Raw genomic sequence first — 22,938 nt, forward strand, 5'->3', positions numbered from 1 at the left:
CAGGGTGTGTACCATTTTATTTTTCCTGCAGGGCTAGTGAGCAAACCACAGTGTTCTCCTATTTCCATACCCCCCACCGTCCCCATCAGCTTTGGGGTTACAAGTGCATGCAGCCATGCTTAGCTTTTTAAATGGGTGCTGGGTATCTGAACTCAGTTCCCCGATGCTTGCCCAATACGCCATCTCCCCTGCTCACAGACATTGTTCGATGGCCTCTTCTCAGCCAAGTCTGTAAAAGTCCACGTTGTTTGTTTAAGTGGCTGCTTAGAATTCCATTTTGTGTCTGTTTTATCCACTCCGTCCCCAGATGATGGGGAGTTCAGCTGTGTCTCCCTTAACCTGGTGCTGTAGTTAGTGTAAGTTGCCCCTGTGTAGAACTCACGCCCGGCTGTGAACCTGCTGGGGCCAAGGGGCTTCCTAAACTGTGTGGCACAGAACCAAATGACCTTCCCAGAGAACCATGCAGTTAATGTGACCTGCATACAGCCCCCACACACATACCATGGCAGTCGCTTGATAAGGTCTCCCTCTGTGACGGCCCGGGAGTCCCAGATGCTCATCCAATGGGAAGCATGTCTGAGTGAGAACAGCCTCCATCAGATGGTCCCCAAAGCTGATGCTCACACTCTGCCCCATGCCTGGTGCCATCGCCTTTGCCGTTGTTCCTAGTAGGCTGACTGTAGGGCACATTAGTTCCTCGAGGCCTCCGATTCCTAGAGTCCAGTCCAGAACAACCTTTTCTTTCCACTTTGAGAAACCAGAGAATGAGTCATCTGCCAAAGAAACAAGGCCAAATATGTCAACAAAGACATTACCCCTGCCAGACAGCAGCGAGCCCAGGCTTCAGGCAGCCAGGATGAAAGCGTTTGAGGTCCAGCCAGCTGTCCCTGGCACTGAGTGTCCTTCAGAGCACTTTAATAGAAGGGGCTCCAGTTGCTCAGGGCAACCAGGAGGAGGAGTGCAATGGCCCAGGTGGCTGGAAACTCAGCTGGGCAGCAGAAAATATCCATCACTCCCGTTGAAATCCTGAGTTCTAGAAGCAGGCTCTGACCCACGGCCACCACTGAGCACCTGCTGTGGATCAGGCCTTGTGCTAGACAGGAAATGGTTCACAGGTACCCTACCCATACTCACCCCCCCAACACACACGCCCCACATGTGTTCCGTGGGGAGACCTGTTGAATGGTGACTTTTAGTGTCTGTCTCCAAGCTGAGGTTAATGAGGGGGAGTGGGGAGGATGCAAGATCAAAGGCAAAAAGCATCCCTTCTTGGAACAGTGGTCCTTGCCCAGGCTACTTCCTGTTTCTGAAGCCAGAGAGGGTCAGAGGGCTCAAGAGTTGTATGAGAAAGAATCCGTGTCCTCCCTCAGTGAGAGATTTCCCAGAGGAGCCTTAGGAGAGGTCACATGGTGATGGTGCTTCCTCTCCCAGCGCGCAGAAGCCTAGGGGAGTCTGGCCTGGCTGCTGAGCCTTTCCTTCTGCCCCAACGCAGCATCTCCCGCTCCTGTCCAGAAAGAGGGAGCCTTCGGGTGACTCCTTCTGGGAGAAGCATGCCCTCAGGCAGATGATTGAGACCATTGCAGAACCAAGCCCTGAGGTGGTACAGCTTTGGGACAATACACCAGACCAGTTAGGTCCCCTCACCCACCCGGCAGTCCCAGCACTATCCTAGAAGCTGGGGAAGGCTGCTCACTCCTTCCAGACTGTGCATGCATGCTGTCAGCGAGCGCATGCTCAGGCCAGGGAGGACCAAGGTCTCCATGGGAGGCCGTGCTTTGCCCTCCTGGAGCCTGTGTATGGGAAGGGAGGAAACAGAAAGAAAAAAAAAAGAAAGAAAAAAAAGTAGCCAGTATAGAACAAACCATCCTAGGGATGAGGGAGGCCAAGCAGCTTGAAGAGCCGTTAGGGCAGGACTTGAGATTGTTCTATCACTGTGATGAAGACTGACCAAAAACAGCTTAGGGGGGGAAAGGGCTCATTTATCTTAGTGCTTACAGCTCATTCCGCAGGAAGTCAGGGCACACAGGACCCTGGGGGTTGGGAGTGAAGCAGAGGCCACAGAGGAGTGCTGCTTACTGGCTTGCTTTTCCTGGCTTGCTCACCCTGCTTTTTTTTTTTAATTATTAATTTATTTTTATTTTATGTACATTGGTGTTTTGCCTGCAGGTATGTCCGTATGAGGGCATCAAATCCCCCTGAAACAGGAGTTGCAGACAGCTGTGAGCTGCCATGTGGGTGCTGGGAATTAAACCCGGGTCCTCCGGAAGAGCAGCTGGTGCTCGTAACTGCTGAGCCATCTCTCCAGCCCATCAGCCTGCTTTCTTATACAGCCTGGGACCACCTGCCCAGGGGTAGCGCTACCCAAAATGGACTGAGTCCTCCCACATCAATCTGCCCAATCTGATAGAGACATTTTCTCAACTGAGGTTCCCTCTTCCCAGATGAGTCCCAGTGACAAAACAAAACAACAAAACAAAAACCCTGACAGAACAATAGATACGAGCATCATAAGAAACAGGTTCTCTCAGAGCTGGTGGTTAGAGGACCCCACGGGGAAATTTAGAGCAGAGCCAAAAGGAAGAAACAGTGTGAGTGTCAGAAACGTCAAGGGGAGGGGAGCATTCCCACGGGGAGGGGAGCATTCCCACGAGGCCTCGGACAGCATTGCTGAGCCCCTTGAAGGAGGCTGTGGGCCTTGAACACCCCCGCCACACACACACACACACAAACACAGGGAGACAGTGTGACTAGCAGGGAGCCTGGGACCCATCATCCTCTTGGCCTTAAGGAAGCAACCAGAGTCAGCGGGGGGAAGAGCAAATGCTTCTCTTTCCCTGGCCTCTGCTCTGTCTGTGGGTGGATTCTCTCTCGCTGATGCTAGGGTGTGCGCAATGCTGAACCGTGCATCATCCGTCTGGTGCACAGAGTTCAGATCCACGGGAGGGCTCAGCTTGGGTCTTTGATGGAGGTGCCTGGAATAGCATCTAGCACAGGGGAGGGGCAGGGAGGGCAATGAATATGAATGAGAATATGGGTAGCTGGTAATGGATTGATAGATACATGCGTATACATCTACAAACAGAGACAGGGCTGGGCGTGTGGCTCAGTTGGTAGGGAGCTTGTGGGGCACACAAAGCCTCGCACTCATCCCTTAGTACCACACAAACTGAGCACAGCGGCACATGTCTGAAATCCCAGCACTCAGGAGGTGGAGACAAGAGGGCCAGGAGTTCAAGGTCATACATAGAACCTTATACATATATATGCATATGTCTACATAGACAGTTTGAGGGCAACCTGGGCTATGTGAGACCCTGTCTCAAAGGAAAATTTAAAAAAGGAAAAACATTTTTAAAAAAGGAATAGAGACAGAGATGCCTAGCTATATAAAATTTTCATAATTTCAGTTCACCTCGTGATATATATTTGTCTTCGGTATCTATCTCTGTAATCTAAAATGAACCAAAAGTTGCTGCTTTAAAAATAGTTATAAAAAAGAGATCGTTGGTTTTTTTTTCCCTTTCTTGCCAGTTTGGCGGAGGCCCTCCCCTAGCAACTGTCAAAGAGAAATCTGCTCTCAGCACCCCATCCCAGGCCCACCCTACTTACTTATCCACTTATCATTTGTCCATGCCCGCTATGTCTCTCCCTATGTACTCCCCCCTACTTTCTGTCCCCTCATCCTGGGGTACAAAACCCAAGACAGCGAGACTTGCCAGTGCCACTCACTGACGGAGCCGCAGAGCCTAGTGCGAGCCTAGCAGTCTGAGGTGCGGACGGAGTGAATGAATGATCCACTAGAGAACAGAGACAGGGTCTCAGGTAACCCAGCCTGGCCTAGAACTCACTCTGTAGCCAGGAAGGACTTCTGATCCTTCCCTGTCCACCTCCCAAGTGCTGGGATCACAGGCGAGTGTCACTTCACCCAGTCTATACAGTGCTGGGGATGGAGCTCTGGGCTTTGTGTACACTCAATAAGCACTCTGCCTTACTGGGGTGCGTGTCCTCGGAGCATGACCTTCAATGACCTTCCTTGTCTGTGCCCTGAGGAAGCCTCAGTCTGGTCTCTAACGGTCCCATGGGACCCACATGTGGCCAGCAGCTACCATACTGTGTGAGGCAGGCATGGAACGTTCTGTTGTTATAGAACGTCCTGTTGTACCTGCTGCAGGATCTAGAGATCCTGGAGTCTCAGAGACAGGTCTCTCCAGACCAGCCAAGTTCAGGCTGTCCAGTACTCCCAAGTAGAGAGGAGAAAACCATCCTTGTAACCAGTGTAAAAGGAAGCCTCGCGAGGTCTCACCTAAAATGCCCTTCTGGGGCTGGAGCAGCAAAGTGAGAGCTTATTGTGCGAGGGGCCTGGGTTCCATCCTCAGCAACACGGAAGGGAAAAAGGGAAAGAAAACAGTAAAAATGCACACACACACACACACACACACACACACACACACACAGAAGTTGAACTGGAGGGGCTGGAGAGACAGCTCAGCAGTTAAGTTCACATGTGGCTCTTGAACAGGGCTTGAATTCTAATGACAGCACCTACATCAGGCAGGTCACAACCACCTGCATCCTCACCTCCTTGGGACCTGACACCTTCTCTGGCCTGCACAGGCACCTGAACATGCACACGTGTATGTACGCACGCACGCACGCACACACACACACACACACACACACACAATTTTAATAGTAATAAAAATAATTCTTTTTTAAAAGTACTATTGGGGTGCACACCTTTAATCCCAGCACTCAGGGAGGCAGAGGCAGGTGGATTTCTGTGAGTTTGAGGCCAGCCTGGTCTACATAGTAAATTCCAGGACAGCCAGAGAAACACTGTCTCAGGGGGGAAAAGTTACTATTCAGAACAAAATCAGATTTCTAACTAACAGAGACCCAAAACTGGGTAGGGTGACACACATCTTTAATCCCAGCACTCGGGAGGCTGGTAGAGCTCTGATCTCAAGGCCAGCCTGGTCTACATAGTAAGTTCCAGGATAGCCAGGGCTATGTAGAGAGACCCTGTCTCAAAAAAAAAAAAAAGTTAAGAAGCCACAGGCATGAAAGACCATTAGAAGAAGAAATAAGGGCTACAGAGACAGAGTCTAGGGGGTGTTTTTATTTATAGTACCACTAAGTAGGAAGAGGAGTCAGAAATCCTCCTACACGGGACTTGATATTTGCGATGAAAAATGTAAATCCCTTCCCTGCTGAAGCTCTCGTGGTATTTGTTCATGTCCCCGGGGATCTGAGGGAAATATCTGGACCCTTATGGAGCCGCTGTCTGTGCCACCCTGTCTCTAGGAGCAGTCCTTCAGTGACCTGGGGGCCAAGTGCAAAGGGTCTCGGCACGAGGAAGTCATCCAGCGCCAGAGAAAGGCCTTGTCAGAACTCCGGATACGAATCAAAGAACTGGAGAAGGCCAACTCCTCCAGTAAGTTCTCTGCTCCTTAGTCCCAGCTTGGGGGCCCCAGAGCCTGGATTACACTAACAGTGATGGGCCAGGCCCCGCCTCAGAGTCAAGTGCAGGCCCTGATGTTAAATAAATAGGACACCAAAAGCTCACTGTCGTCGTCCTCCTTCTTTCATTGTGGCCTGGTGGGAACACTTTGTCATAGTCTAAGGCTACCTGAAGATGAGCCCCGGGGTGCCTCTTAGAGAGCCTCATTCAGAAAGGCTGGCATTGGCTCCGAATGGGCAGCTGGTGGCCAAGCAAGGCACTGAGCACTAGGCGTCCCAGTACAAATCCCATCCTCATCTCTGCACCTGAAAGGCCTTAGGGGACGTTCACCTCTGCAGTGACAGCTTTGTGGCCAAAGCCTCCTACACAGTGTGTGGCCTTGGGCAAATCATTTAATTTCTCTAGGCCTTGGTTTCCTCATCTGCCAGAGAGGTCGTGAGGATTAAAAAAACGGTCCTGTGGTAAGTTGTCCCGTAGCCATAGCTACAGCGATGATATGAAATGATGTCTTCCTGAGTCTAAATTATTTCTTTTGTAGATCATAAGGACCATGCGAATGAATCGTTCCTAGAACTAAAGACTCTCAGAATGGAAAAAAATGTACAGAAAATACTATTAGACGCAAAGCCTGACTTGACAACTCTCTCAAGAATAGAGATCCGATCGGTAACCAAAAATCGTTTATCTCTGCAGTGACTGACATGAGAGGGCGGGCATTAGGCATTAGGGCTGATGTGAGCTGAGCTGCAAGCCAGTGTGTTGGAGGTTCAGGGCCAGGGCCTCCCTGATAAGCAGGTGTCTGTCTACATACACCGGCCAGTGAGTCACTGGATATTGGCACAGACAGCGGCCTCCATCTGCACGGTATAGTCTGTCATTGCTTTGACTCTGAGCCACACTGATCACAGAAGCACAAAGGACTCCTCCTTTTCCCATGAGATGTGACATCCTGCGGAAAATGTCCAACAGGCTGATTCATGAGACTATGCAGTGAGTTTGTCAAAGTCTGCTGTTCCCTGTAACCCGAAGACATGAACACATGCAAGCGAAAGGACACTGGGATGGGAGAGCCAGAGGGTCCTGTGATGGGGTCCAGCCTGGATGCTGTGTGTCCCCCAGCAAGGCTTTGACGAAACCCTGAAAGGAGGGCCAGGTGTGGCAACACACACACCTGTAGTCCCAGGACTCGGGAGTACAGGCAGGAATATCAGGGGTACAGGTCACGCTTGACGACAGGCTAAATTTTAGGTCTACCAAGGCTACTTATGACCATCTCAACAACAACAAAAATCAAGGTAACTCTACGGATGCTTTGGCCAGAGACTGACTCAGAATTTATAAATAATAAGTAGCTGTTATTCCTAAATAATACTACCCAAGGAAGGAGTGGGACCTTAGATAACAAGATTCTCGGGAGTGATTGTGACATTAAAAGTGACCTTACAACCTAAAGGATGTTAGACTAAGTAGCTGATGGACACATGACAATGGACAGCTCAGGTCAGTGTCAATTGCAGGACCCACCAATGACATACTGGCTGACACACTGAGAATAAAGCACGTGGAAGCTTCTAAAATGAACACCAGAGTTATCCTATCTGAACCAATATCCTATTTAATTATCTTTCGGGGCATTTACCAGCATTGGATGTGAATGCATTTGAAGTGAGCTAGTTTTCTTAATAAAAATCACACACCCTGTCTCCAGGGTTGGGTGTGGAGGGACAGCTTCCAGATGGCAGGTCAGCTAGATCTCATGGCCTGACTCTGCTTCCCAGACAGGCCAGTCCCCTTGAGGATGACCCTCTACTGCCAGTACACAGCAGGGGACCTCCCAACTCCGTTTTTCAAAGCCCTGATCCTCCAAGGTTGGATGCAATTGGAATTCTAAGAGGAGTAGGAAGGAAGGGAAGCCCGCACGGATGGAGCGCTTGCCGTGTGCTGAGCTTGAGCTGCGCCCTTCAGATGCTCGGTGAATCCTCGCAGCAGCTGGGCTGTCGCATTTCCACTGTCCCTATTTTGCAGATGAAGAATTAAGGTATCAGAAGCCAAGTGCCTCATCCAAGGTCACAGAGATACAGAAGGATGGAGCCTGTACTCTGTCCCTGGCTGTGTGGCTCTGGCACTCTGACAGTCTGCAGAGAAGGATGAAAAGGGGGCGTGTCCCAGAGAGGGGTGGAGAGGACTCTGCACAGTTTACTGTCATCTTCAAAGTCCTGAGGGCCGGGGAGATGACTAAATGGGTAAGAGCATTTGTTCTTCAAACATGAGGATCTGAGTTCAAATCCCCAGTGCCCATGGAAGGAGTGGGGTGTGGCCACACACCCACCTCTAACTCCAGCATTATGGGAGATGGAGACAGGGTTATCACTGAGTCTTGCCAACCTAACTCCAGGTTCAGTGAGAGATGCTGTCTCAAGGGAATAAGGCAAAGAGTGACAGAACAGGACACCCAACCTCCTCTGGCCTCCACACACACACATGGGTTTATACACACCTGGACATACATACATCATTGGGTTATACACACCTGGACATACATACATCATTCGTGTGTTCACACATACACACACCATATGCATGTGCACAACACACATATCACATGTATGTGTACAACACACACACAATCTTTTCTTATTTCAATATATCACCATGTCTCCTCTTACCAATTGTCAACCACGGTTACCACTGTCAAGTCTTTCTGGTTTTGCGGTCAGGGTTTTCTTGGGTGCTGTTTTGATCTCCAGGGGTCACTTGGCAGCACCTGCAGATGCTAAGGACCAACCAAGATGCCCGTGATGTGCCTTCTGAATGCTAGGGTCCACTTGGGTCCTGACGAGGTGTGCGTGTCACAGTTGCTCAAGGCTCTCTACATTCTCTGCCTGGCCTGGTTTCTGTCCCACGCTTCCAGTAGGAGCTTCCAGAGGCCAGCTGGCTGATGCGGGGCACAGCAAGCTCACAGCTGGATGACCCAGCCTACATCATCTCAGGAAATGGTCCAAGGGAGCCTCACCCACCCAGAGAACACTGGGGCCACACCTTCTGAAGGACTCGTTTCTGTCGTGTGAAAATGAGGCTCCTCTAACAAAAGGAGAACACACTGTTCCTGTGTAGCCGTCATTCATTCCTCAGGCACATCTTGTGCCACTGTGTGACCAGTGACTGCCATGCTAGGCACAGGAGTTGGGTACACACAGACAGCAGCATGGTCCCCATTCTATGGAGCTTGTCACTTAGGCCAGGGCTTCTCAACATTGGCACAATATTTGGGTCAAGGGCTGGGATACTTTAATTGGTAAAGTAATTGCCACACAAATATGGTGATTTGAGTCTGATCTCCAGAACCCACATTAAAAAGGGGGGAGCATGGTGGTGCACACCTTTAATACCAGCACTTGCGAGGCAGAGGCAGGTGGACCTCTGTGAGTTCGAGGCCAGGCTGGTCTACAGAGTGAGTCCAGACTAGCCAGAGGTACACAGTGAAACCCTGTCCCGAAAAGAAAAGAGCCGAGCACCGTAGTGTGCTCTTGAAATCCCAGTGCTGGGGAAGTAAAGACCGAAGGATTTCTGGGGATCAGCAAGCCTCAGGACCTGGTGAGAGACACTGTACCAAAGAACCAGATGGAGGACGGCAGCTCCTGAGAAATAGCACGTGAGGTTGGCCACTGGCCTCCGTCTCCACACACACACCATATCTAGGGTCAGATGACTCCAGGCCAGTTTGACTGGGGACTGTCTGGTTTAGTGGCAACCTCATCATCCTCCCTTTGGATGCCAGTAGTGCTTACCCTCTTCAGATGAGCCCAAACATCACTAACAGCCCGGGAAAGTGGGGTGCAAACTTAACCCGGCTGAGAGATACTGTCCTAGAGTTGGGTGCAAACTTAACCCGGCTGAGAGACGCTGTTCTGGAGTGGGGTGCAAGCTTAACCTGGCTGAGAGACGCTGTTCTAGAATAGGGTGCAAAATTAACCCATCTGAGAGACGCTGTTCTAGAGGGAAGACATCAGAGGAGAAACTGGCAGACATATAGCAAAGCCAATGACCAATAATTCCATCTAGATGGTCAGGAATAGAGATAAGAAACCTGTGGGACCCCTCTTCCACAGTCACACAGGGTCCTAGCTTCCCCATGGCTGACACCAACAGACCGCCAAGGGCATGTTCGTTTCTCTTTCATTGCAGCCTCAGAATGGCCTTTTCAGCTCGACCTCCAACTTGGCCGTTGAGAAGTCCATGAAAACAGATGCTGCAGAAGCCTTAGAACTCAGCGAGAAGCTGGTGTGTGCAAGCGCCGTACCTACCCTTCCCCTTCCTTTCTGCCCAGCACTGGTCCCCACATGTCATCACCATTAACCACAGGGCCGTTTACTAAGTATTAACCTCTGAGTCTTATTGAGCCATTCTAATAACTCGGCCAGACCCGGCTGCTACCCAGCATGGGTCAGGAATCAACACATAGCCCAATTCCTTGAAAGCTCCATCATTAGAATGAGTGTTAAAGTCTGTTGTCAATCTCCACCGGTTCCGGAAAGGACTTATTGTACATGGCTGTGGGGGAAATCAAAGACCTGACTGCAGTCACTTCCGACATAATGGTTTGCTTCCTCCAGCTGCAAAGAATGCGCTAGAGTCAACGCCAGCCTCCCGATGGCCTCCAGGCAGCCCCTAGCACTGCCCTCACCAGCACCCCATCCATCTCCTTGCAGTACATAGACATGAGCAAGACGCTTGGCAGCCTGATGAACATCAAGGACATGTCCGGCCATGTGAACTTGAAACACCTCTCGCCCAAAGAGCGTGAGCGGATCAACCACCTCCGGCAGAAGGACCTGGACCTGGTGTTTGATAAGATCACTCAGCTCAAGAACCGACTTCAGAGGAAAGAGGAACTCCTGCGAGGATGCGAGCTGGAACTGGAGCAGCTCAGGTACCGCCACTGCGTGTGGTCCCTGCCTCAGCATGGACAAGGCTCTGCCTGGGCTGGGACAAGTCAGAGGCCGGGATGCAGATTAAGAAAAAACACCAGTTGGGGGACATGACCTCCTGGAGCCTAGCAGGCGTTAAGCCCTGGGTTCCATCCCCAGCAGTGCATAAAACTTGGCACAGAGTCTGTTCACATATATAATCCCAGCACTCAGGAGGCAGAGGCAGGAGGATCAGGAGTACAAGGCCATCTTCTGCTACACAGAAAGTTCAAAGCAAACCTGGGTAGCATGCAACCTTGTCTCAAGATAACAAAAGGTTTGAGATGGTTCTATAGGCAAAAGCACTTGTCCCACAATGGTAAGGAACTGAGTTTGAATCCCCAGGATCCATATACGAACAGTACTAGGGGTGTCTATAGTTCTAGTGTTCCTGTGGGAAGATGGGAGGCAGAAATGGGGTTCATTGTTCTGGCATACAAAACAGAAAAGCAGCAGAGGGATCCTGCCTTCAACAAGACAAGGGCCCATACCTGAGTTTATCCTCCAGCTTCCACACATGTGTGCCCACATTTATACACACATGAACCTTGATTTCACACAGACTTGCAGGTCCCCACCCACACCCTAGAGCACTGGAAAGGCCAGCCATCTTGAGCCGTCCAATGCCGTCCACGTCCAGTGAGTTCTACACTCTCGTCCCCAAGTCAGCTCCATATGGAAGGATCTAGAGAGGCTGGGGCCTTGATGACGAGTGGGGACGCTGAGGGGAAACGGCACTCTGTCTCTCCACGCACCCAGGCAGAGCAAAGTGTCCATCCAGATGTACCAGGCACAGGTGGCAAAGTTGGAGGATGACGTCTACAAAGAAACGGAGGAGAAGGCGCTGCTGAAGGAGGCCCTGGAGCGCACAGAGCAGCAACTGTACCAGGAAAGGAGGCTGAACAGGGCCTTCAGGCAGCAGAAGGTGAGCCGTGTGGCCCCTTAGAAAGGGCAGCTGGGAGTGGGGGACACACGCCTGAGGCTCTCTGTGAGTTCGAGGCCAGCCTGGTCTACAGAGTGAGTTCCAGGACAGCCAGGGCTACACAGAAAACTCCGCCTCAAAAAGAAAAAGGAAATGCTATAACAATCCGAGGAAGACCCCCACAGTGCAGAAGGTGGCAGAATGGCTTTTCCGGCCCACAAACCTAGTTGGGCTCAGCGGTCCGCTCTCCACCACCTGCTTTGAGATGTCAAGCAGGTTCTTAAGCTCGTTGGCTGCTGTTTTTAACTGCATCTGTTTATTTCACTGTCTGTGCATGGGCGTGCACGTGCTACAGTGCACATGTGGGTGTCAGAGGACAATTTTCAGGAGCCAGTTCTTTCCCTCTACCCTGTGGGTCCTGGGGATCAAACTCAGGATGTCGGGCTTGGCAGTGGACACCTTCACCCACTGAGCCACCGCGGCAGCCCCCTCAGCTCTTGCTAGGACAGAACAGACCTCAGGCTCGGATCAGACTGACACAGCCACCATCTCTTCGTGACCCTCCATAGGCCAGGCCCAGCGCTCCGTCTGCGCTTTACAGCCGTGGCCGTATACTAGCTAGCGTCATCAAAGGGCCTTCCCGGTGGCCCTGATTTTTTTTTTTTTCCAGATGAAGAAATGGTGCCTTGGTGGGTTGAGAGACCAGGCTGGGGATGGGATGTAGCTCGATTGGTTGAGTGCTTGCCGAGCATTCATTCACAAAGCCCTGGATCAGATCCCCCAACACACACACACACTGCATAAACTGGGTGTGGTGGTGCCTGCCTGTGAGCCCAGACTCAGGAAGAGAGACAGGAGGGTTAAGAGTACATAGCCAGCCAGCCCAGACTCAGGAGGAGAGAGACAGGAGGGTTAAGAGTGCATAGCCATGTTTGGGGCCCACCTGAGCCACATGAGATGAGCCCCTGTCTAAAAGAATAAGAAAAAAAAAAAACAGTAAAAACAGAGGATTGAGAGGTTGACCCAGGTTCACACAGTGGCTGCACCACGGCCCCAGGCGTCTCCCCTGATTCCTGTACTGTATGCTGGGCTCTCCCCCCAGGATTCCCCTTGTAATTATTATCTTTTTCAACTTTGGAGTTGCATGTTTATGTGTGGGTGCACGTGTGTGTATACACACACACATATATATGCATATATACATAATATATGAGTGTTTACATGTATATGACTGTGTGCAAGTATGCGAATATTCATGACAATGGACATGCTTGTATATGTGTGACTGTAACAGTGTATGTGTCTGTGTTGGCATAAACATACACATGACTCTTCTGTGTACCTCAACATGGATGTAACATTGTGGGGCTGGGGTGAGCTCTGAGGAGGCCAGGACATCAAAAGAAGATGCCCCTCCCCATCCAGGAGGCTCTACTGGGGGCAGGGGCAGAGTCACTGGAGAAGCCCAGCCCTGCCCAGCAGAGAAAGCAGCCCCAAACACTGCTTGCACACTCATCCTTTTGAATTAAACATCACAAGCCTCCACATGTGTGTGCCAGGGGCTACCCTAGGCAGATCACAGGGGCCTTTTGCACTGAGTCTTGCCAGGGCAGCTGAAGCAATGACAAGAAGCTGAACTTGCCAGGGTGCCCACTTCTTACCAAGGTGCCCCCTGAGACTTGGCAACCCAGGTCCTCGAGATCAGACTCAAAAACCACATAACAGGACCTCAGAGGGCCTCTCCAACAGCCCATTGTGGTGTGCTGGCTGAAAAAAAAATCTACGAACTTGGAGATTTGCATAATCAGAGCGGCATGAATTATTCATGAGCCGCCTCCCTCTCACACACAAAGCAGCCGGCCAACCCGTTGGCACCAGACATCCTGCAAATGGGTGACCTGAACCGGTCCAGTTGAACCTGCAGCAGGGGTCCCCGCAGAGCTAGGGCTGGAGCCTTGCAAATTCTCAGGTTTTACAGTCTGGAGAGATAGATGGAGCTGCAGCAAGGCCACATCGAGCTGATAAACGTCACGCTCCACCCAGGGTCACGTGTGCCTGCTGCTGGGCGCGCTTACTCCATCCTGCACCTGCTGCATTCCGCAGCTTGCAAGGGGCTCATCCTGGGGCAGCAGGCTCAGAGGAAAACGGAGACTGACAAAGGGCCGCAATGCTAGGCAGCCCAGCAACAGAACAGAGCCCCCACCATGCCCTCGGCCTCACGGCCCCTGTGACCTCTACACTCCCGATTGCCAGGGTGGTGGGGGTGTCACTCTAGGGCCCTGCTTGTCATAACAGGCCTATGACTCTATGTATTGTCAGAGACTCTTGTTTGCTAAGGAAATAGAAATTCTAAATCATCTGTCCATCCTAGGAGTGTATTTTTACTTAAAAAAAATGAAGTGTGATAACACACCTCTCTCATCCCACACTCAGGAGGCAGGGCAGATGTTCCCTGAGAGTCTGACGCCGCCTGGTGAAACCCTGTTCTTAAGGGAAGGGGTCTTAAAGGAAAATCAATATTTTAAGAAAATTTTTACATCTAATTTTTTCTCAAGGAGGCGTAACATTTTTCAAAATCTCCTATGTAATATTATAAAGATGGACTGGTTGGGCCCGGGGGAGGGAAACTTCCTGTCTGGAGCTTCAGAACCACGCTGCTCCACAACAGACAGGCACACACACACACACACACATACACACACACACATACACAGACACACACATACACAGAAAAACACACACGAATACACACACGCATACACACACAAACACGCACATGCGCGCGCACACACAAAACACACACATGTACATGCATACACTCTTTTTCTCTTTTCTTAACTTTTCATTGATGTATAGGCCTTGCACATGGCACCTGGTTACGTGAGGACACTCTCCTGCACATATATGCTATACATTATGCACACACTCTCTCCCATAATCCCTTTTCTCAATCCCACAAGCCCCTTGGTCCCCTAGACATGTTTGGTCCTACTCTCATGACATATAAACATACATGATTTTATAATCTGTGTCTACAGAAAACCCGGGAAGCACACATGAGGGACAGCATTCACTGTTTGTCTCTCTGAGGGGGGATTGGCTGTCTATAGACGAACACCTTCAACTGTGCAATGAAACACTAAGAAAACCCCCGTCCTGGACACACACACAGCCTGGGACCTCAGAGCTCTCTCTGTGGGACAATCGGACCATGACAATGTCCCTGGCTACGCTCAGTCCTGTTCCGTTTCCATATTCCCAGATAAGGCGCCTGTCTCAGAATGAAGAGGTCAACTTTGGAGTCAAACCATAGGGTCTGTGTCACCTCTGAGACCTAGTGACAAGTAGGTGACCATCCACGTCTCTGGCTTCTCAGCCACGGCAGCGGCAAACAGGACCCACTTTGCAGGATAGTGGGGAAGGGTATATGGCAGAATGCCGGCAGCACCCCAGAAAACTCAGTCACAGGGAGAGAAAGCAACTCCAGACGGTTGGGGCTGGTTCTGCCCCTGCACAGCTGAGAGCCCAGCAAACCCTGAGGCTTTTCCTGCTCCCGTAGGGCTGGCAGCCCTTTTGTAAAGCAGTCTTTTCTAGTTGGTGAATGCAGCTGGGGCCTCAGCCAAGAAAGAGCAGATACTTTCCGTGAATGGCTCAGATGGGAATTTTCAATAGAAAGCTTTTGAACACCCGGGAGCTGCCCTCTGAGAAGCCTGTGAGCCCTTTCCCGGGCTTTGTCAGGCCTGGAAATGTGAGAACAGCTGCTACCAGTGGCTGCTTTAGCCAGGGGAGAAAACTTCACTCCTTTTCCAGGCTCCAGCCTGTCAAATCCCAGCCCAGGGGGCTCGGGCGCTGCTGTTAGGAGCAGTCTCAGCTAGGCCGAAGCCCCCAGCCCCTGCCGTGTCTTCAGGATGAGAATATAAACAGGGTGTGGCCCGTGGGATTCAACTCAACCAGAGCGCCGGCGTAAAGCCAGAGCAAGTAGGATGTCCAGTGATACCTTTGGTCACTGCCATCATCCTTATTCTGTTTAATTAATTCACTTCTTTCTAAGATCGACATGGGCCCAGATATGGTCCAGATCCTCTTTGCCTCTGGCCCACTGTGGGCCAGAGTAGAAACCAGCAGACGTTGGGCAAGCAAGGCTGGCTTGTTAAATAAAGGCTCTCTTGAGTGATTCTCTAACCGCCACATGAGCTCATGGCTCACACAGTCACTAAATAAATAAACAAATTAAATGAAAAAAAAATGAAAGAAGTCAGTAGGTATATTGGATGGGAATGGATCGAGGGCCAGAGGATGGAGGCCGGAACCTAAGTTGCAGATACCTGGTGCGGAAGATGGGTGGAAAGAGTTGAAGAAGGGGTTCCACCCTCCCACGTGTCTCTTCTGAGAGCGCCGGGCTTCGCAGTGAGCCATAGCATCTCCCAGAAGCCCTCCTAGGTATACCCCAGGCTGGAACAGGACGGACTAAACGCTCTTTCCCTCACCTGATATTTTCGCTCAGGATCGAGTCGAGGCTCAAGAGAAAAGAGAGGCGTCCTGCAGCCATCCCTTCAAAGACAATGAGAGGCAGGTAGGAAGAGAAGCGGCGAGATCGGGCAGCCCTGGGCCCAGTAGCCTGTCCTGGCAAGGGTGAGAGCCCCGCAGCAATGAACAGCAGCCCACCCTGCCCAGGGACACTGGCACCCCTCCCCGTTCTCCCTCCCAGCTTCACCCTGCCCACTGCCTCCTGGCACTTAGGACAGAGGACCTGGGAGACAGGCAAGTGTCTAGCCCAGGGTCCCGAAGTGTAAGAAAATCCAGGGCAATTTTGACTGATGGGACAAAACATCTTGGACACTGAATGACCTGGGGATTTGGAGGCTAAGTCATGAGAAAAGAAGAAAGGGGGAGAGTGGGGGTATCCCAGGACCTCCATCCTAAAGGATGAAGGGCAAGGGGGTACAAAGCGGGACCCAGAATGGAGATGAAAGTCCCCCACTATATCAGCCCTCACACCTGCATCAACTTTCACCTCACTCCGGGCTTCCTGGCAGCCAGGAAGCGGGGATCCATCCCATTTGATCCCCAGTTCACACTGATCCCCAAGTACAGTACATGAGTGGTTCCCAGTGTCCTCAGAACAAGGACCATCCGGCGTATTCCCCTGGAGGGGTGGTCTCCTGTGGCATAATGGACCACATCCCCAAGAGTAGCAACCCCGCGTCCACGGAGTCACACACCTGACAGCAGCTCTTGATGTCCTCCCACCCCTGAGTCCAGCTCCCCAGCTCTGCCCTTCAGGGCATGGCTATCTGCCAGCTGGCCTTCATTCACAAAAGGATTCCAGAGCAGTGAGCTAGGGTTCCTCAGAGTCCTTGGGTTCCATGGGAAGGATGACGCTTGACACCTCCGACCCCACATTAGCCAGAGTGGCTTCGCTATATATATTTTCTATGCCACATACTCGTGGGGGTTGAATTGGGTAAAGGGTTCTGCTACAGAAAGAGGAGAAAACAGGAAAACAGGGAAAGAGAAAGGAACCCAAACCAGGGCTGGGGCTGCAGGTTGGTGGTAGAGTCCTTGCCCAGCATATGAAAAGCCCTGGGTTCCATCCCCAGTACTTTAAAAAAAAGAAAGAAAGAAAAAGGGAGCTTTTAAATAGCCACTTTATAATACCGCAGACTCTGGATAGTGGTCATTGTCCAAGCCTAGGCCCCTTAAGCCAGGTTTGTGACCTGTGTGTGCATATGCACTTGTGAGCATGTGTGCACATGTGCATGGGGGGAGTGAGTGTGTGTTTGCGTGTTTGTGTGTGCGCGTGTGTGCATGCATGTATGTGTGCGTGTCTGCATGTGTGCATATGTGTGTGCATGCGTGTGTGCCTGCGTGCATGTATGTGTGTGTGTGCGTGTTCGTGTGTGTGTGTGTGTGTGTGTGTGTGTATGTGTGTGTGTGTGGCGGGCCAAGATGTGCAGTTGCCTGCAGAGGCCAGAAGGCATGGGATATCTTGGAGCTGGAGTTACAGGCAGTTGGTCCTAAGCCTCTAACAGGTACCCTGGGAACCAAACTCAAGTCCCCTAAAGAGCAGTCCGATCTCCTAACAGCCATCTCTCCAGCCCCGACATGATAAATATTGAACAACTGCAAGCTCAAGGCCCCCTAAGTACCAAATACCCAAAGGGCAGCTGCCAGCTAAATTCAGGCCTCAGAGAGTTCCGGGGACAGCTGTTTGGAGAGTAAGGGAGAGACATGCGCATTCACTCTGCCTGTCCCAGGAGACAGTTTCCACTCCCTCCCTCCGTGGGGCTTGGGGAGAGCCTGGTGGGGCTGCCAGAGTAGGAGGGGAAAATAAAACATGACACCCAGTTACAGCTGAATTTCATGGGGGGGTTGTTCTTCGGCAGTGTTGGGGATAGATCCTAGGGCTGCTTGCCTGCTGGGAGCATGCTCTACTACAGAGCCATGCCCTCTGCCTTTTGAACTCAGATAAACAACAACTAATAATTTAGTCTACGTACATCCCAAACTCTGGAAAAGGGATATATTTTCATAGGGGTGTGCTTTCATTACGAAGCTGGGACGGATTTGGGCACCGTTTTCTCTGGCAGTCCACCATTGAGTATTGATTGGACACCAGCTTGGTGCCAAGGTGGGAGACCCAGAAGGAGCTGTCACCAATAGCTGCCCGCAGGTGTGCTTCAGCTGACTCATGGAATGTATTTTGCTTTGCGGTTTGGGTGGTGGTGTTTTTTTAAGTAATGTCTTGATATGCTGGATTTCTAGCTTCTCTGAGAAACGTGTGAAACAAGAACAGAAGCCCAAAAGTCCATCTGCCACCACCTTCCAAGCTTCTTAGGAAAGGACCCAGGCTCCTGGTCCGTAGTTCACCCAATCTCTCTTCCTCTCCCTCCACCCAGAGCCCTAAAGGTGGCTATCTTTAGGGTGTTCCGAGCATTCTGGGAACTCCCTGTCCCTAACAGTACCTTGGGTTTACTTGCTGACATCTGACCAGGAGGTCCCAGCTTGCCCCCTCCCTCTGGTACCCCTGAACCTCTGAAGGGTCTCTCTTCCGGGAATTACCCCAGGTAGGCTCTGGAAGACACCAGGGCTGACACTTCTGAATCTGAACAGCCTGCAGGACTGGGATGGCAGTGGCTTCCCAAAAGGTGATCCCCAGAGAGCAGCGCAGTCACTGTGGTCTCCTTAGGCCTACACCGTATGGCCCCCTGAACCCTCTGTCCTGCTGTACTGAAAGGCTTTGCCCCCTCAAAAGGGTCTATGTTCTCCGGGAGAGCCCTCAGCCCTCAGTCAGCCAGTCTCCTCCTAGTGAGAATCTAATTAGAGATCCCTAACTGGTTACGCAGGAGCCCCGTACTCCGAAAGCAGCACCCCCCTACTGCAAGCGAATGTGTCACTTCCTGCCCCCCTTCCAAAAAAACAGGCCCAACATTCCGAACGAACAGCATCTTAAAATAGAGAGGAATCCATTCTCCCTGACGCAAAAGGCAATGCAAGTCTATACTAAATGCTGTCACTATCCTTTTTTGTGTTAAAGAGACGCATATTTGTAGAGGTGGTCAAGAGAAAGATGCAGACCTCCAGTCTCCAGGTGAGCAGGAAAGAGAGGAACCGGTTAGCCTCAGCAGCGGCATGGCATCTCCCCCACTTCTGGGGTGGGGGTTAACCTCACCCACAGAGGAAGGGTCTGAGGCTCAGAGACCGAGGTGTCCCCAGTCACACAGTTAATGAGGAGATATTGGGTATTCCGGGCCTGTAAACTTACCACAGTTCCGGTAAGCATTTCTCTCCAATTCGAGAGAACACCACCTAAAATATTCTTTTTTAAGAGCTGAGAATCAAGACTATGACATTTTAAATAGACCAAACCATCGCAGTTGCGATCCAGTCCTTCCTGGAATCGCCCGAATCCGCACTCTGCCTTGCTGAAAGCAGAGGCGAGCTTGTGGAAGCCTGGGGAGAGACGCACTTCCTCTGTACACGAAAGGGGAGGTAAATCTGTCAGTGTTTCAGGGGTGCAAATGAAGGAGGCATAGCACCCCCCCCCACCCCAATATGGCCTGGCCTCAGTGCTCAAACACACACACACACACACACACACACACACACACAGAATCACCCTCGACAGCCTGAAGAGTTCTCTTAAGCTAAACCAGGATTCAGAGCATCAAAACACTTCAAGACAAGCCAGTTTATTAAGCAGAATTGGAGATTTTCGATTTTAGTACAGAGAGTTTCATGTAGGTTTCAGCACAAGGGTTAGGTCAGACATACTCAAGTGTGGGTGTGGCTTCTCAGGGAAGAGTCAAGGTTCTCCCTGTGCTTTCTGACCCTGCGTGCGGTGCAGGATCTGGGCAGTGGTTGGCTTGACTATCTTATCACTGGGTCATCCCAGAGAGGCAAATGACAGGATTACAAACGACACGGTTGAAGTCTAGCCTACAGGGGTGCAGAAGGTGGGCTCTCTGCCATTAATAGAGTTAAGTTTTGTTTGAAAGTCACAGGCAGTGTCTGGGGAAAGTGTGAGCCCCACCCCAGGTCAGACACACTCGGGCTTTTAACCGCTTTAACATTAGATGTCTATTTAACGTTAGGACTATTGACTCTAGGTCAGCAGCCTTTATAGTAAGGGAATCACGCGTCTCCACTGTGAGAGGCTTCAGACCCTCTGGATGAGATGTCCCTCTCCCTCTCGTGTCCCCATACTTTCTCTTTTGTTGTGCCCCAGGTCCCTGAAAGGCTACATTATTCTAAAACAACAAAATTAACATTGGAAAAAGCATATATTCTATATAATGAACTATTTTGTTTTTTAGACAGGGTCTCACCATGTAATTGGCTGGCCTAGAACTCACTATATATACCTGCTAGCCTTGAACTTACAGAGATCTGGCCTGCCTCTGTCCCCTAGTATAGAGGTATATGCCACTGTACTTGGTCATAAAGGACTTTTTTTGTTTTTTGTTTTGTTTTGTTTTGTTTTTCAAGGCAGGGTTTCTCTGTGTAGCTCTGACTGTCCTGGAACTCACTCTGTAGACCAGGCTGGCCTCAGACTCACAGAGATCCACCTGCCTCTGCTTCTTGAGTATTAGGATTAAAGGTGTGCACCACCATCTCCCGGCCATAAGGAATATTATTAAAGACCAAAAGTCTCTTCTTCAATATCTTTACCCCAGGTTCCACCTTATGACAGATATGAGCTGAGAGCCTAGGATGTGGCAAATGAGGGCAGGTGTGGAGGTTAATTGTACATCCCCCAAAGGGGCAATGTCACCTCCAAGGGAGCAGACATAAATTCTTTATGTGTAAATCACATACATGAAAATACACAAACTTTCTTAGCACTGATGTGTGTATATATGTGCACATGCATAATACATATATGCATGCATGAATACCATACATGACATTTTCATAGAGTTGAGAGAGCATAGGGAAAGACATCCACAGTGTCAGCAAGGGGTAATAATGAATGAAGGGTTGTCAAAGGAACCAGATCAGAACACTCATAAGCCTTCCTCGCTTAGCCTTGGAACTATTTTGTTAAGCGAATGCAAGGGCTAATAATTACTTTGGTCAAAGGGCTGGGGAGGCAAAGGTCAGTGGGCAGAGCTCCAGAGCCTCTTTCAAGGGGTCCCACCCAGTCTGAGGCCACAGAGGCATGAGGGGAGATGGCTAAGGCATCCGTGGCTGCTTGAGAACGGCTTGGCCTTGCGGTTGCCAGAAAAAGCCGACCCAGTGTGTAATTTCCACCTGGGCAGCGCTGTTGCCGCCTGGGTTCTGTCCCTTAGGGTGTGGACTGTGATCCCAAAAATGGCAGACTGAACACTGGGTGTTGTCTGTCTGGAGGCCATCTCGGGCTGGGCTCTGCCAGGGCTCTGCCCTTTCCTGTTTACATGAGCCAGACCGAAGTTGGCAGCTACCTCCTCTGCACAGGTCCATGAGAACACCTGCCTTCTGCTGGCCCTTCCCTTGTCAAGCCAAATAGACACCAAAAGTCCCTTCTTTCCCCACTCTTGGCAGACAAGGGGGTGGCACCACCTGGATCTAGAACTCTATTTTTAATAAACATCTTTCTGGCTCTGGTGCCACAACAGGTTGGAGCAGTGACATTTGGGAACCACCTACAGGTGGCAGTTTTATTGAAGCCCCCAGTGAAAGAAGCATGAAGAACAGATCTTGGTTGCTGTTTGGTTGTTTCCTCCCTAGGTGTCATGTCAGTAGTGGCTGAGTGGCCTTCTGTACCTGCTTTCCTCCCCTGAATAAATTCTAAATGCAGGCTCTCAGAACATATTCAAGGGCCAGGTATGGTAGGCAGCACAGATCTGTAATCCTAGCACTTGGGAGGTAGAAGCAGGAGAATCAGGGATTCAAGGCTAGCCTGGGCTATCTACCATTTCAAGGCCAACCTGGACTACATATTTTTGTGGGGGGAGGGGCCTCAAGACAGGGTTTCTCAGTGCAATAGTCCTGGCTGTCCAGGAACTCGATTTGTAGACCAGGCTGGCCTTGAACTCACAGAGATCAACCTTCCCCTGCCTCCCGAGTGCTGGGATTACAGGTGTGCACTACCACTTCCTGGCAAAATCTTGTCTTAAGGAAACAAAACAAGGGGCAGAAGAGTTGACTCCGTAGTTAGGAGCACTTGTTGCTCTGCAGATCATTGGGGTTCGATTCCCAACCCCCACATGGGGGCTCACAGTCATCTTAATTCCATCTCCAGGGCAGCCAGCACCTTCTTCTGACTTGTCAGGTATCAGGCATGCGTGTAGAGCACACACATCCTTGCAAGCAAAACGCTCACACGCTCACACGCATAAAACAATACGATTATTTAAAACAAAACAAACATATAAGGCTCCCACCTGCCGCCGATCTGGGCCTCCTGAGGGTAATTTCAAAGCTGTCCTAAAGCACAAAGGGATCAAAAGATAGCGTTCCTGTCGAGATGTTTCCAGAGACTAGAGAGACACCTCTGTACGTTGATGCCAAGTCTCCTGACCTGAGTTTAGTCCCCAGTAGTCACAAGGTAGAGACAACAGACTCCTGCAAGTTGGACTCTGACTATATGCATGGCATGTACACATATGCAACACATACACATGCACACGTATGTACATACATGCCCACACACCCAAACAAATAAAACGTAATTGCAAAAATAATAAAGCTTCCCAGGATGACTCCAAAGTCTCTGAGAAAGACAGGCCCCAAGCCTGGTCTCCATCTGACAGAGGCTGTCGGTGGGAAGTGAGGGGAGGTGTCACATAGTGACAGCTGGAACTCACCATTACCAGCTAGCTCCCATTTGCCTTGGGGGGGGGGTGTACACTAATGCCTGCAGTCATATGTGAAGGAGACAGCAGGAAGCATGCATCCTGTTAGAGAGGAACTCAAAAGGCCAAGGTGTCCACAGAACATAGAGGGTCGTGCGCAAGAGGGCTTCTGGAACTGTGGTGACCTACCCACAAATGGGGGGTGTGTAGATGGAAACAGAGATGGGTGTCCTGTGAAAACCAAAGGAGATGACCGGATGCTGTTTTCACACACACACACACACACACACACACACACACACACACACACAC

At 50.8% G+C, this 22,938-nt stretch overlaps 1 protein-coding gene across 1 annotated transcript in view; it reads left to right on the forward strand.

Moving 5' to 3' along the window:
* The window catches only part of Fhad1 (forkhead associated phosphopeptide binding domain 1), a 110,404-nt gene that overhangs the window by 86,358 nt on the left and 1,108 nt on the right, over positions 1-22,938 (forward strand). Inside the window, exons 25-31 of the mRNA XM_038334024.1 lie at positions 5,305-5,434; positions 6,000-6,127; positions 9,647-9,742; positions 10,171-10,391; positions 11,188-11,353; positions 15,855-15,923; positions 18,888-18,941. Coding sequence (XP_038189952.1) covers positions 5,305-5,434; positions 6,000-6,127; positions 9,647-9,742; positions 10,171-10,391; positions 11,188-11,353; positions 15,855-15,923; positions 18,888-18,941 — 864 coding nt within the window. The remainder of the gene's footprint in view (positions 1-5,304; positions 5,435-5,999; positions 6,128-9,646; positions 9,743-10,170; positions 10,392-11,187; positions 11,354-15,854; positions 15,924-18,887; positions 18,942-22,938) is intronic.

The sequence above is a fragment of the Arvicola amphibius genome, chromosome 6, assembly GCF_903992535.2.
Source record: "Arvicola amphibius chromosome 6, mArvAmp1.2, whole genome shotgun sequence".
Classification (NCBI taxonomy): domain Eukaryota; kingdom Metazoa; phylum Chordata; class Mammalia; order Rodentia; family Cricetidae; genus Arvicola; species Arvicola amphibius.